Source organism: Microtus oregoni, unplaced genomic scaffold, assembly GCF_018167655.1.
Source record: "Microtus oregoni isolate MIOR12 unplaced genomic scaffold, Mior012 000044F_ref0000062, whole genome shotgun sequence".
Classification (NCBI taxonomy): domain Eukaryota; kingdom Metazoa; phylum Chordata; class Mammalia; order Rodentia; family Cricetidae; genus Microtus; species Microtus oregoni.
Window position 1 is genome coordinate 19,438,655 of NW_024543218.1, and position 16,221 is coordinate 19,454,875.

The 16,221-nt window shown below is 45.5% G+C and overlaps 1 protein-coding gene across 1 annotated transcript in view; it reads right to left on the minus strand.

The window, feature by feature from the left end:
* LOC121434713 (reelin-like) overlaps positions 1-16,221 on the minus strand; it is a 447,768-nt gene that overhangs the window by 47,147 nt on the left and 384,400 nt on the right. Inside the window, exons 45-46 of the mRNA XM_041633615.1 lie at positions 15,573-15,822; positions 10,356-10,524 (exon numbers count right to left, since the gene is read on the minus strand). Of these exons, the coding sequence (XP_041489549.1) occupies positions 10,356-10,524; positions 15,573-15,822 (419 nt within the window). The remainder of the gene's footprint in view (positions 1-10,355; positions 10,525-15,572; positions 15,823-16,221) is intronic.

Sequence of the window (16,221 nt, forward strand, 5' to 3'; positions counted from 1 at the left end):
CATTCTAGGAAACAGCTCAGTTCAATTTATATCCTGAGATGCTCATTTCTGCAGATCTGGCTCTGCAGCTCCCATTCTGCCCAGCAGAAGTATCTCGACTCAGATCTTTCTGATCACTTTTTGTTGCACTGAATGAAATTAAGCCCAAAACTGATGTGTGATTCCTCTCTGTATGCTATGAACATGTTTTATGACCATTAGTTAATAAAGAAGCTGTTTGGGGGCTATGGCATGATAGAACATAGCCAGGCAGGAAATGTAAACAGAAATATATAGTTATAATTATAGTTTTTCTTAGCTATGACAAAAGATAAAGTAGATATAAATATTGTAACTTGTAATTCTTGCTTGATACCAGTTTTGCTATATGTAATTTTACTATGTTAAAGTTAAAACCTTCCTTTTCATTTAGACAAAAAAGGGGAGGTGATGTGGGATTCCCTTCTGGATGTTGTGAATGTGTTTTGTTACCATTGGTTAATAAAGAATCTGCTTTGGGCCTATGGCAGGGAAAAACAGAGCAAGGTAGGAATTTCAAGCAAAGATAGATGGACCTAGGGGGTTGGGTCTGAGTGCAGGTCTCTCCTCTCCTCCCTTCTGGCTTTCATCATACAGCATCACTTGCTTGAGTTTCCTGAGCACACCACACTCATTCCCACCTCCTTGCATCTGTGTTTCCACGAGTTAGTTCTCTCTCTGCGTGGTGTACCCCTCCGTGTCTCCAGAGTGTCGCAGGAAGTGTTAGTCTTCACAGAGACATTTTTTTCATGACCCCTGTAAAGCTGGCACGTCTCATTCAGACCCACCACAGCCTGTTCTTTCCCTGGCACTCAGCACAATTTAGCACCATCGGGAATGCATGTGAGTATGTTTCAGGGAGACGCAGATCCTTCCTGGACCATTATTTCAGCAGGCTGTTCTCGTGGGCAGTTCCAGGGACAGGGAGCTGATGTTCAGGGGCTCCTGTTTTTGCAGGGAGCAATGTTGTACTGGTGTCCACCATCGCCACTGTTGGGCAGCTCAGTGGCTCTGCTCTTTTGGATGACTGAGTTCATTGCTCTTTCTATACAGCAACATTGTGAGACAAAGGGGAAACACTATGTTTCCATAGCTCATAGCCATGCATCCAGATCTGTAGCCAACATATACATATTTATTCTCTCTTTTGTTTCTGGCTACAAGTTTTCTTAAAGATAGGGTTGCTGTCTGTCGTCAGTCATTACAGATAAGTAATAAACTTTCCCTGTGCTCTTAATATCAGATACATGTTTCACTAAAGCCTCTGCCACGTTATATTTTAAAGCAGTTTCTTTTGTTAGATTACCCTCTCCATTTATCAATGTGTTGTCTTTGACACTTACAAATGGGATTTCATAAACATCTCCTGAAAGAATATTAAATCGGCAGCAATAAAGATTCCTGGTAAAAGCAAATAAGAGACACCTTTCGGGGTGGTTAAGGAGGAACTGCAGTAGCTGTGTGGAACAGTAGCGTTGACGGCTGTTTGGGGAGAAGAGCTGAGAGGCCACATGGGCTGCCTAGCAGGGAGCAGCTTTCTGACAATCGGGTTTGTTCAGTCACAGTCTGGACAGAATGACTGAGTAGGGGACTTAAGAGCCAGATGAATTGCTGGAGGTGACAGTCCTTGTGCAGACTTCTAACCTCACCTCTTTCGGTCTATGCCACTCTCTGGAGTTCCACAGAAAAGGAATCAGTAGGGACCGTGTGAAGATTGTACTAAGCCTGGAGTTGGCCAACGGGTCTCAAGAGAACGGGGTGCTCTATTGTATTCTGGCACCAGTGAGTTCTACGTTCATGGCGAACAAGGAAACGTGTAGACACAACAAGGAGGTCAAATTCGAAGTGCGATGGTTTTATATTCTTAGGACTAGTGATATCTAGTGATCACATACTCCCAGGCAGTGATGCGTGCTCATTCATTATTATTTTACAGGAAGAAGCAGCACTTTCATTAAAGGAAAGGAGTACAGTAAATTCAGAACGAGAACAATTGGCGTCGGATTCAACCTCTAAGCCTTTCCGATAGAGCAAGAATTCCCAGGCCTGCCTGGCCTCCCTGTGAGAGGGACCAAATCACTTAGGTCTACGTGCTGACACCTTCCCATCTGTAAAGCTCAGAAAACGCTGCTTTCCGACTCACAGGGGTGTTGTGAAAATTAATTAGTTCATGTTTACCAAGACCTACGAGTGCTTTGGCACAACCCTCGACAGGTGTCGTTGCTTATCCTGAAGGTCCCTTATAATGATGGCCGCTACCAGCTGCTGCTTCTTGGAGTTGGAGGAAAAAACGGCCCCAGAGCCAATTTCTTATTTCACATAACCTCGAAATCTCTCCTGTTGATTATTTTCTGAATTTATGCCATTCCCTCCCCATCAACACATGGAAAGTGCTTCAAAAATGTACATTGGTAACTACCCACTGCTGAACAGCTAATATGTTACTGCAGACAACACTGTTTCTTGATGCGGTCATTCCGTGGGCCTCCTCCATGATGTGACCACACCTTTTAACAAATTTCAGTGAACATTTCATACTCCATTCACCCAGAGAGACTTCCATCATCACCCTGATGAGCAGAACACCTTTGAGAAAAGCCATGGCTGTCATTTCCGGTCTCTGCTCCCTCAGTGATGTTATCCCTAGACGCACCAGGAACCCTACTAGTTCTCTCTCTCTCTCTCTCTCTCTCTCTCTCTCTGCTAATGGAGAAGGTAAAGAGACTCATCAGGAACCCCGCTAGCTCTCTCTCTCTCTCTCTGCTAATGGAGAAGGTAAAGAAACACACCAGGAACCCCGCTAGCTCTCTCTCTCTCTCTCTGCTAATGGAGAAGGTAAAGAGACTCACCAGGAACCCCGCTAGCTCTCTCTCTCTCTGCTAATGGAGAAGGTAAAGAAACACACCAGGAACCCCGCTAGCTCTCTCTCTCTCTCTCTCTGCTAATGGAGAAGGTAAAGAAACACACCAGGAACCCCGCTAGCTCTCTCTCTCTCTCTCTGCTAATGGAGAAGGTAAAGAGACTCACCAGGACCCCTGCTAGCTCTCTCTCTCTCTGTTAATGGAGAAGGTAAAGAAACACACCAGGAACCCTGCTAGCTCTCTCTCTCTCTGCTAATGGAGAAGGTAAAGAGACACACCAGGAACCCTGCTAGCTCTCTCTCTCTCTCTCTGCTAATGGAGAAGGTAAAGAGACACACCAGGAACCCTGCTAGCTCTCTCTCTCTCTCTGCTAATGGAGAAGGTAAAGAGACACACCAGGAACCCTGCTAGCTCTCTCTCTCTCTGTTAATGGAGAAGGTAAAGAGACACACCAGGAACCCTGCTAGCTCTTTCTCTCTCTGCTAATGGAGAAGGTAAAGAGACACACCAGGAACCCCGCTAGCTCTCTCTCTCTCTGCTAATGGAGAAGGTAAAGAAACACACCAGGAAAAAAAAAAAAAGAAACACACCAGGAACCCTGCTAGCTCTCTCTTTCTCTGCTAGTGGAGAAGGTAAAGAGACACACCAGGAACCCCGCTAGCTCTCTCTCCTCTGATGGAGACGGTGAGGTGCAGGGACTTCACTCTCACACCAATTTACTAACAAAGCACTGCGAGGAGGCCCAGATCGCTTGACTTATAATAAGTATGATTATATAGCATTTATCCAGCCTCCAGGAATATTTTGAATTTCTAATGAAGTAAATCTTTTGAAACTTTATCGCAAGGCATACAAAAACCAGTCAGCGATAGGAGAATTTGCACGAGTCAACTCCACCAGGCTTTTCTTTTCCCTTGAGAGGAAACAAGTAGTGACGTTTGTTGTGTCCAGGTAGGTTCAGCCACTGGCTGTGCGACATGTGGAAAGCAAAGGACCTCGCTCTGGTCAACCATGTCTACAAAAGGAGGGAGAGAGCTGGAGGCTAAAGGAGGCTCAGGAGGTAGTTCAACCAATTACTTTATGATTGGCAAACTTTGTGAGATAAGGAAGTCTGAGTAACAAACATTGAAGAAGTTCTAAAGACATTGCCCTCTCTAGCTGTGATAACTGCGTCATAGCGTCTAAAATGCTCTTCTCCTCCAATAATGTGCGCTGAAATCTGCAGTGGAAATGCTACAATGTCTAGAATTTGCTTCACAATAGCGTGGGGGTAGGAGTAAGTAGGGGTACTAAATGTTGATAATGCATTCAAACTAGCTAGTGAGTACCTGGGAATGCTGGTACATGATTCTCTTAACTTTATATGCTTGCCTTTTAAATAAACAAAAATGTAAGCCAATAAAACCCCTTTAAAAGCCTAGGATACTTTAAATTTCAGAATTAGAAATAAAAAGGAATGATATCATATTTCAACAAAATAACTTTTAAAAATCAATTGTGTTAAAAAAAATCACAGACAGCAATAAGAAAAACTATAATATTCTGAATAAACCTGCTGAGAGCTTCAGTACAAGGCACTAGTCACCAAATACAGGAGATTTTCTATAGTTTACAACATTTCTTGTCTATGGAGGATGGTTTATATTTAGCTGTAAAAACAATCTTAACAGTTTGCTTATATGTATAAGACCAGTCAAATATCAAATTCTCTGATGAAATCTTGGAATAAGTAGGCATCCTGATGTGGGAGTGACTTCTTTCTAATCTGTTAATTTCATTGGTTAATTAATAAAGAAACTGCCTTGGCCCCTTTAATAGGACAAAAAATTAGGTAGGCGGAGTAGACAGAACAGAAGGCTGGGAGAAAGAAGCCAAGTCAGTCAGTCGCCATGATTCTCCCACTCCAGACAGACGCAGGTTAAGATCTTTCCTGGTAAGCCAGCTCGTGGTGCTACACAGAATATTAGAAATTTCGGGGCATAAGCTAGCCATGCGGGCGGCCGGGTGCCGGGGACGCAGCCCCACCGCTCCACTTACTACAGAGTGGCACCCCTACAGCACCCCACATGGCTCAGAGGCAGCCGTGTCTCTATTGTAGAAAAGACAGACATAGCTTTTACCAATCTCACACGAATGCCAATATAGCAACTTTTTCAGTACGGAGGGCTCAGTGGTGAGATGGCTTATACCAAATCCTGATGTTTTGTGGCCCCCCAAATACCAACAAACTGTTAGTAGAAGCATAGCAGCAATATTGTGGGAGAAGATGGCATACACGACGGGTACAGTATTGCTCTTTCTCTGGTTAGTGTTAACATTTGAATATGCGGTTCCATTGTATGAATGCTTGCAAAAGAAACCTCTCAAAGCATACTGTTGTCCCGGAATAACAACAGAAGAAACAGGGAGTATCCAGGCAGCCGTAGGGAATCTATTTATCTATTTATTTATTTATTTGCTTATTTATTTATTTATTAAAGATTTCTGTCTCTTCCCCGCCACCGCCTCCCATTTCCTTCCCCCTCCCCCAACTAAGTCCCCCTCCCTCGTCAGCCCAAAGAGCAATCAGGGTTCCCTGCCCTGTGGGAAGTCCAAGGACCACCCACCTCCATCCAGGTCTGGTAAGGTGAGCATCCAAACTGCCTAGGCTCCCCCAAAGCCAGTACGTGCAGTAGGATCAAAAACCCATTGCCATCAGTAGGGAATCTCTTTAACAAAACAAGCTCAAGACTCTCTTGGATATCTGAAGAACACAATACGTGTTTAACTTAGCGGCTGGATGTGTGTTCTTTACTCAAAGTTGTATGTGGGGGTGTCACCGAAAACCAGCCTTTCCTTCCGAATTTATTTGGCCTTTGCCCCCTTCGGGATCATCCCCGTCCTTGCACACACTTGTCCTTTCTTGTCATTCTCCTTTTCCTCTTTAACGTCCTACAGATATTAATCGGGTCACGGGGGCTGGTAGGAGTGGATCATTTTCAACCTGACACCTGAGCCTACCGTGGCCACTCCTTCCGCCCCTTTTCTCAGTGGATTTGAGTCACCTGCCCTTCCAGTGGCTCAGCCTTTCTCAGCTGACATCTGAAGAACCACTCGAAGCCCCTGCTGTTTTTAAGTCTGGGTAGCGATGGAGAAGAAGGCAGATCCAGATCGGGAGATGAAGTCGTTTTTGTGACATCATCCCATCTTTCCTTCAGTCTTTCTCCATAACCCAGAGCTTTATTCTATTCCATTTTCCCAGGACCATAATGTGTAGGCAGCTGATGGAGGTACAATATACAGTGGTTAAATCCACGGGCTCTTGGGCCAGACAAGCTATTTCCAGCAGCTCGAAAACTGTTCTTTTGAAGACACTAAAAATTGAGAAGAAAAAAAAAAAAACCCTGAAAAATTTGGAAACTTTCTCCTTCCTTTCAGTGACTGAAGTCACTGATCTTCTCCTGTGTGGCAATCCCGTCTCATTCGGCTTGTGTAACTTGGACTCTTGCGTCTTCTTCCTTGCTTTGTGAGCCATCCCCACTGATCCGTTCTCTCTGGAGAGTGGTTTTTAACATATATTCAAACATACACATAATATATGATACCAGTATATGTATACATTCAAGTAGGTACGTGTGTGCATGCGTGTGTGCGTGTGCGTGTGTGTGAAGGCCAGAGAGCAACTTTGGGAGCCATTCCTTAGGGGTCCTCAAACTTGGTTTTTAAAATTAATTAATTATTCTTTCTTTCTTTCTTTATTTTGGTTTTTTGAGGCAGGGTTTCTCTGTGGTTTTGGAGCCTGTCCTGGAACTAGCTCTTGTAGACCAGGCTGGCCTCGAACTCACAGAGATCCGCCTGTCTCTGCCTCCCCAGTGCTGGGATTAAAGGCGTGTGCCACCACAGTCTGACTCAAGCTTGTTTTTTGAGACAGGGTCTCTCCTGAGCCTGGAGCTTGCTAAGCAGGCTAGGGTGACCGTCCAGTGAATCCAGAAATCCAAATCTTTGTGTCTCTTGCCCCAGTGCTGAGAAGCCAGTTCTGGGGCACCCTGTCTGTCTTCTCTTCCTCGGTTCAGAGGCTCACTCAGACTCGGGTCCTCACGACTGCCCTGCTGGAGACTTCGCCCGCTGTGTTACCGCCACGGCCCCATTTTCAGGAGTGTTGCTCTCTTGCTTTGGTTCAACGCTTTGTTAAGTAAACCCGGCTCCACCAATCACCGCCTCCCCTGCTTTTCCTGCTTTAAACAGTCTCTCTGAGGCTCAGGTCAGTGAGGCCGTCTTTCTCACATGGATCTCCTGATTGAGAATGCTCTTTTCCTACTCACTGAATTCCTCAAAGCCTGGGCCCAGCTTTCCACAAAACCCTCTCTAACTCTGACTTTCAATACACTCTCCCAATGTTCAACACCTGTGGCATTTCTAGCCTGTTCCTCAGCACAGCCTTAAGTTACAGTCAGCAGGAAGCATTTTCAGCTCTTCCAACAGGTTACAGCCTCTGCCGGGAGAGCGGTTCAGGCAGCGTCGTCCCACCCCTCTGGACTCGCTTCTGTCAGGGCTACACAAACGGTTCTCATTCACTTTGATTTTACGGACGGTTTTCCAGGAGGCTCTAACTTTACCACTGCATATGGCAAAGAATAAAGGTTAAAAAATGACGCCAAATTCTTGGGTTTTAACCCTGCAACGCCTGGAGCAGAATATGATATAGCTTGTGTCTCCTCTCGGTATCCCTTGTCGGGAAGAGGCACTGTCTCTCAGGGAGCAGGAGGACCTTGGACGCTGCCCCTTCCCTCACTCTACAATGTCCTCTTCATCTTCAGCTCACCCAGTATGCACTCTGAATTTCTCTTTATGTCCACTGAGAACATATTAACCATCCTCCTAGTCTCAATCTGCCCCACCCTCTCTCTCTGAGACCCTCACCTTCCCTAATCGAGTCTCCAGGTATAAAATAAGCTTCTCTAGCTCCAGATCTCCCCAAGCCCCTTACTCCTGCACACTCTAAAGGATGTGTATGCATTGCTGTAAGAAAGCCCCATATTTAGTACACTGGTTCTTTATGGTTTGATGCCATTTCACCTGTCCCTTTCTTCCCTTCTCTTCGTCTGAACTCAGATGCACCAACTTCCTGCTACTATGGGGCATTCTCCTTGCCTGGAACATTCTTTGACCTTCCTCCTTCCCCAGTTCACCTTCAGATCTTACTTAGGTTCATCCTTTTTCAAGAAACTATTCTCTGCCTTCCTGACCAAGCACCACCTTCCGGTACTCCGCCATATCGCAATGGATCCTATAGTTAGTTCCGAGTTTGAATGATCTCTGGTGAATGCCTCTGTCTTTTACTGAAAGCTCTTCGAGGTAGGGAGCAACCCAGTATGGAGTCAAGACTAGTAAACAATTCAGTACTTAAAAGCATTTCTTAAAAAGATTATGTCTGAATGGATAAACAGTTGCTTCCGGAGACCTGGCTATTTCAGCAGAGTGAAACGTTTGATGGCAATTTGTGGGCGACCATCTTCCATTTACACCCATTACCAGCAATACCCGGGTCCCCCTTAAAGCCATATCATAAGACAGTAGCTAAGTTTCAGCTGTCTGGTGGTCATAGTCAGGGCTAAGCCCTAGTTAGCATGCACCTGTAAGCTGTCGATACCCCCTTGTTTACAGTAAAGAGCCAGAAACTCAGGTCTGGCAGACCGCATGGACGCCTCAGCCCATTCCCAGACTTTTAGGGAGTCAGTTAGTTTAACTTCTTGTCTGCCTGCCTGCCTGCTTACCTACAGAGCTACCCACCTGTCTGTGCTGGGGGTCAAACCAAGGGCCCCCATTCATGATAAACACAGGTGAAGTCAGTTCCACGTAAAACAAGGAAAAGCACATTTAGAAAGCCGCAGGGCAGAGTGTAGAAGCAGGAGAGATGGGCAGCATACGTCTGAGACAGTCCTCTGAGACTTTTCATGAGCTTCCTTGGCATACGGAAAACCATGAAAAGAAATGGGTCCAGCCTGGGCTTCTCCTATGCCTGTTTGTCTCTGAATTTCTCAGAGCGGTGGGCTGTAAGGCGGAGTTACCTTTAAGACCGTCGTATGACAATGAGCCCTGAGGGTGATATCGGAAACAAACTGTGTATTTTCACTATGGTAACAGGGGAAATTGATGCTCATCAGATTTTCCACGTATCACTTGAAAGGGTCAAAATTCTTGCAAGTGCGTGCAAGAGACAATTAAAAGACAGATTAAAATATGAGGAATAATTACTTTTCTCCGGCAGACATCTCAAGGGTATAATGAGTAGCCGAAGTAAATCTTAGAATGTCACTTCTTTGCAGAATGCCGCCAAGTAGCTGGGCAATAACTCATAGAATTCATAAAGACTTAAAAGACAGCTGCCTTAATGGAGGTTCCCCCCACCCCTGTAACTTATTAAGAACATCTTAATAATTCATGCACAGCAATACCTTTAACGAGCAACAAAACCTCACGTATCTCATTTAAACTCATTTAAACCTGGCAGCTCTGCCTCACAGTTAATATTGTCCCCCGCCTCTGAGCCAGCAATTGTAAAGCAGCCGTAGGCGCTGAGAGGCGGAAGCCACTCTGTTTATGATAATCCCAGGAAGAGCTACGTCCTAGATGAATGCTTGCACGGTAGGGTCGTTTGCCAGGAGGATTTACTCATTCTTCATGTGCAGGGACAATAATGAGCCCAAACTATAACCCTTGTTCCACACTGTGCTGCTTGTCCTCCTTCTCTGCTAACGGCAGCAGCCGGCCAGGTTTCCACGGAGCAAACCGGAGCGCTAACCGCGATCTTAATGCTTTCCTATGCTCCGGGCTCGCTGTGGGTGGCGAAGGAATCATAGAGCGTGGTTCTCCTGGGGAGAATTGACCCTCCACGTTCCTAACACTGGAGTATAAACGCACACATGATCCAGCAGTTACCAGGCACTTTTCTCAAACCAAGTTATTTGCCGTCGGTGTAGTGGATGAAGCCCTTAACGGTTGCTTTCCACAGGAACTCCAGGTGATAAATTCCAAAGTCATATTCAAAATAAGATTTGGAAAGCAGAGGCGAATGTTAGGACACATTTATTTGCTATATTCATTTATATATAAAACCACTGACCACTGTATTGGCAGTGGTTTAAGTGGCAGAAAAATAGATTCCATTTAAATCTATTTTGCATCCAATGGTCTTATTTTAAATGGCTGCTTCTCGGCATCTCTCAGTCAAGCTGGAGAAGTTGTGATGTTGCAACTAGTGTTTTCTTGTATAAACCAGTCTTAAAAAAAATTATTAGCACTAAAAGTCAGGGAAAGCCTGGATTTAAGGAAAAAAAAAGAACAGCTTCCCCATAAAAACTGGCTTTCACTTTTCTTATTGAGTTAGGCTTAATTTATATTCAGATACGTAGCAAATTCTCATGCATCTCATTTAAACTTGGTCTGGCTAGTACCAAAGCTGATCACATCGGGTGATCCATGCAGACGTAGCAATACCTGGTGTAAGGAGGGAGGGGCAGGGTGATTCTGGTCCATTTGTTGAAAGTGTCCGACACCAGGATCCGCTGCAGGTGGTAGCGGCTGCACTCGACGTTGGTGGGCAGGCAGTCCCTCAGTAACGGGTGCCACGATAGCCCCAGATCCACCGAGTATTCCAGTTCAATAGCTGAAACAGGAAGTAGTGTTCTTAAAGCCAACACACGCCTGCAGAACCGGGGACCACAGTGGCTTACTGTGTGTGTGTGTGTGTGTGTGTGTGTGCATACATGCATATATGGTTTAAAATGTAATGAAATAGTTTTACTTACTCCTTATGTTTATATTTCCAACTTTGAAATGTTTGCCAGTTTGGTTTTTCTCTCTATTTATTTTCGCTTTTTTGTTTGTTTATTTATTTATTTTTTTTTGTTTTTTAGAGACAGGGTCTCTCACACAGTCCTGGGACTCACTACATAGAACAGGCTGGCCTCACAGAGATCTGAGCTCTACGATTAAAGATGTGGACCACAAGGCCTGGCCATTACTGCTAATTTTAATAATGTTGAACTAACTCCTTTTAAGGAGATATAAACAAGTGAAATAAAACGACTTTCCCCAAATCACTCATTATAATGAGAACCTTTTAGTAAAAAATACAAGTTATTGGTTCATATACTGCTATGCGTATATGAGCAGCCAATGTATTACATATTCTACACAGTGACTCTGGTCCTGTCCACTCAACGCCCTGTCTTATCCTTCTCACTGAAACCCAGTCCCCCTCAATCTCATGTCTTTTATATCAATGCTATATTTAACTGGTCTACAAGAGCTAGTTCCAGGACAGGCTCCAAAACCACAGAGAAACCCTGTCTTGAAAAACCAAAAAAAAAAAAAAAAAAAAAAAAAAAAAAAAAAAAAACCATATCTTTTTAAATATGCAAAAAATCTGAGCAGGCTTCAAAATTTTTAGACAGAATTATTTTTATTTGTGTTTGTTTCTTTGTGTGTGTTTATGTGTCTGGGTGGCTGCCCATAGAGGCCTGGAGAGGATCCTCTTTTGAGGTACAGACAGTTGTGAGCCATCCAATGCGGGTGTTGGGAACCAAATCTCACTCCTCTGTAAGAGCAGCAAATTCTCTTAGCACCAAGTCATCTCTCTAACCCCAATCTTTTACATTTTGACCCACCCCACAAAACATTCTGGCCAGTTACATCCATTTTGCTCTCGTTATAAATGACACTTCTTAGAAACCATACCATCTCTTTCCTTATATATTTATATTTCACTCTTCTACACAAAGGAGCACACTGGGGAGCCAAGGACGCACAAAGAGACATCTGAAAGTCATGGAATTTGTGTAAACGCAGTGGTCAGACTGGGGTCTGCGGAAGGATAGTTCTCTCCTTCCCTTTTCTTCCTCTGAGACAGTCAGCTTTTCCCATCTTCGCTACTCTACTGGCTACAAATGCTTTATAAGCTGCTGAATTGCTTGCTCTAAGGTAACGACTTTCAATCTTAGCTGCGCACTGAAACTCCTTAGGTACCTTTCAATCTCAGCGGCACACTCCAACTCCTTGGGTACCCTGAGAAACTCTCGGTGCTTGCATTTCATGGCCAGTCTCTTCCCCAAACCTTCTGGCCCCTGGCCCCGGGGTCAGCAGCTCTGAAGAGCCCCCAGGAGATTCTGTGTGGCCGACATGAGGCCGTTTGCTCCTTGAAGCTTTCTCGGTACGGACAATGGCTCAGCCTTCATTGTATGTGTCCTTACCTATTGCTCTGATTCTTTTAGTTGAGATCCTTATTCCAGGAATCCTGTCTTCACGCTGACTCTTTTGCTTACCAGGGGAGCTTTGTACATTCCCCCAGACATCTCTCTGGCCTCCTATTCCATACATACACACTCAGGCTGCAACAACACCTACCAGTTTTATGTCTCCAAACTGATGTGACTCACGCAGTCAGTGCTTACTGATTCTGGCACTACACTGGGTGCTGAATACTTTGGGAAGAGCAGTCTAGACAGGTTCTTCTTACGGGTCCAAGAAGTACTATCACCAGAACCAAGAAAACCACACCACTTTCTTCCATAAAACAAACACATTTTGTTAACCACTAAACTTCAGCAACGATGATATTTTGACACTCTTTCTCTGGGTTTGAAATTTAGACATCCTACTTCCAAAAGCTGACTCCTCTGTTGAGCTCCCTGTGTGGAGCCCACGACTTAGTCCTGGTAGATCTGGTTGTTTTCACTGTCTCATTGTTGTCTTTGTCTTTTCTGCTTCTCTTAATGCCAGCATGGTACCCTATCACCGTCCTCCCTGAGGCCCCGTTGGAGATCACTGCTCCACCTTATTTCCTAGGATTCCTTTCTGTTTACCTTCACAGAGCCGGTCTCTCATGAAACATTACAATTCCCGTGACGAGCAACTTTCTGTCACAGCCTAGAATCACCTGGTAAAAACAACCCAACGGGCAATTGTCTGCAATAGGTTGGCTTGTGGGGATTGCCTGAAAGTGGTTGATAGAAGAAGAACAAGACAGCTGTGGGCAGTGTCACCCCCTAGGCAGAGTCTTGAACTATATACAAGAGTGGAGAAACAGCACTGATCGAGCAATCAAAAGAGCACGTACGCATTCGTTTCTCTGTGCTCTGACTATAGTGTGACCTGGCTATTTGATGTCCCTCTCTCTCTGTGCTCTGACTATAATGTGACCTGGGTATTTGATGTCCCTGTCTCTCTGTGCTCTGACTATAGTGTGACCTGGGTATTTGATGTCCCTGTCTCTTTGTGCTCTGACTATAGTGTGACCTGGGTATTTGATGTCCCTGTCCCTCTGTCCTCTGACTATAGTGTGACCTGGCTATCTGATGTCCCTGTCTCTCTGTGCTCTGACTATAGTGTGACCTGGCTATTTGATGTCCCTGTCTCTCTGTGCTCTGACTAGAGTGTGACCTGGCTATCTGATGTCCCTGTCTCTCTGTGCTCTGACTATAGTGTGACCTGGGTATTTGATGTCCCTGTCTCTTTGTGCTCTGACTATAGTGTGACCTGGGTATTTGATGTCCCTGTCTCTCTGTGCTCTGACTATAGTGTGACCTGGGTATTTGATGTCCCTGTCTCTCTGTGCTCTGACTATAGTGTGACCTGGCTATTTGATGTCCCTGCCCCTCTGTGCTCTGACTAGAGTGTGACCTGGCTATCTGATGTCCCTGTCTCTCTGTGTTTTGACTATAGTGTGACCTGGCTATCTGATGTCCCTCTCTCTCTGTGCTCTGACTATAGTGTGACCTGGCTATCTGATGTCCTTGTCTTGTCTTCCTTGCCATGATGGGCTGTAACCTGGGACTGTGAGAGGAAATAAACTCCTTTCCTCCCTAAGATAATTTTGTCAGGGTTATTACCACAGCAACAGAGCAGAAATTAGGACTACACCCCTCCGTACTTATAGTCTATCATCTATGACTGTCGAGCACAAATTTCTGTACCTGCTCTTTAAAGTCCTTCCAACTTTGTGGCTCGCTCTACTTAATCACTGTGTCCTCCATTTTCTTATTTACTGCCCCTCCCGGGAGCCTGTGCCCGCCTGCGGTAGAAGCACACACAGCTGATTATGAGGACCAAAGCTAGTCCTGGTGCCTCTGCTACTCACTCCTTTGTTATTTCCACCGGATCCATACGTAACTGGAGGATGAGGACTCTGGAGTAGCAAGGGTACTTCTGCTTCTAGGGCCAGGCTGCTTTGCTCTCCCACAGCTTCCCTTGGGGCTGCGGGAGCTTTGTTCTTCACTGATTCTCTTCTTTAGCTAAAGTTTAGCCGGCCCTGTTAGAGATGGCTCCTCCAATCTATCTACCCTTAAAATCCACTCCAGCCTAAAGATCCAAGGGAGACTTAGCTCTTCGTCAAATGCTATTGTCTTTGGAAGGGGCAGCCATTCATCCTCTCTCCCTGCCCTGACTTTGTGTGACATCCTATATCAGGTTCACTCCGTAGAACACTCTTCCCCAGTCTTCCACTGGTATCAACTAACCGTGTTTGAAGTACAAAGAGTATTTCTGGGATTCTTCCTAGGTTCAAAATCCTAGGAATATCAAAATCTGGTCCCATGGAAACTTGAAAGTAGCCAAGCTCCTCAAATCCCCATGCCCTTGAATCTAAGACAGACAAGGGTCCCTATCAGCCCCGAGGTGCCCTGGAAGATGGCGTAGGACTGCAATTCCTCGGTAATCCCCCGGGGTTTGCGAATTCAGGTGAAGGGTCAAAACCGCAGCGATGGCAGTTTGTATTTTCCTCCTGAGGGCTTGGATGACAGGTGCGTGTTATCACGCACATTTTACACAGGGCTGGGGAGTGAACTCAGGGCTTCATGTATGCTAGGCAAGCAGTCTTTCCAACTGAGCCTCATCCCTAGGTAGTCACCGTGCTTTCAAAAATATACTCTATTTACGATAGAAAGTTGTCGAGAAAAATTAAAGCTTCAAGATTGTCCCAAGGACTTAAAATGACCTGTGATCGGGCTGGAGAGATGGCTCAGCAGTTAAGAGCATTGCTTGCTCTTCCAAAGGTCCTGAGTTCAATTCCCAGCAACCACATGGTGGCTCACAACCATCTGTAATGAGATCTGGTGCCCTCTTCTGGCCTGCAGGCATACACACAGATAGAATATTTGTATACATAACAAATAAATAAATAAATATTTTTAAAAAATGGCCTTTGATCATTTGTGTACTTAACGCTAGCACTTAGGTATTGAACTCTCTCTCTCTCTCTCTGTGTGTGTGTGTGTGTGTGTGTGTGTGTGGTATTCATATATGTGCTTGTAGATGTGTGTGTGTGTGTGTATGCGTGTGTGTGGTATTCATATATGTGCTTGTAGATGTCTGTGTGAGCCAGAGGCCGACACTGAGTGTTTTCTTTAATTACTTCTCCAACTTACTTTTTGAGATATGGACTGTCACTGAGCTCAGAGCGCACTGATTAATCAAACCGGCTGGCCAGTGAGCTCTGGAGCTCTGCCTGCCTGTGCCTTGCCAGTGTAGCATCTCAGGAACACACAACCATGCTCAGCCTTTTTTATGTGGGTGCTGGGACACTGAACTCAGTCCCCCCATGCTTGCTCAGTAAACACTTTACTAAGTCCTCCTGTTTAACTCCACGACAGAGGTTCTGAACAGTACCCATGGCCACGGGCACTCAGGCTTCTGCCCCTCGGCGTGTGGGGTACTTACCGTAGCAAGAGTCCGTGACTGAGCAGGAGGCCGCAAAATCGATCTGCAGGAATGAGTCCTCGTTCACGGCAATGTCTGTGGTGACCACATAGCGGGTGCTGGCCTTTTCAATGAAGACAAGGGCGTCGCCTGTGGAACCACACACGGGCATCTTGGTGCCTCCCGGGTGCAGCAGCCACTTCCTGCTGTCCAGGGTCGAGAAATCATCTTCCAGGACTGTATTGCCAGAGATATTTCCTCCAATGAGAATCTGAAATGCATTTTAAAACACCCCACGGTTTGGTTTTAGCGTAAGGGAGAGTTCAGTCGTTTCTGTTTGTTTGTTTTGATCCCTCGGCTGCCTCAGAATGGGTGTTGTACAATAGCATAGTGCTGGGGACCTTTGAAAACGCCCTTGTTTCTGGGGTCTGCCTGCCCATCTGGCAAGGAGCTGCAGAAAACAAATCAAAGACTGACCAAGCTACCCATAGCCATTCATGGGCCAACTTGTGCCTTTGGAAAGCACACGTCGCCAAGCTGGGAGGACAAAATTTTGGCTCGCCTGTGATTATTTCTATTTAGGGACAGTCACGCCCTGAGGCATTTCAGCTGCAATTCTCTGCTTGAGCTCCACTGTTGGCGAACAGGGTCTCTGAATTCTGTTTGATAC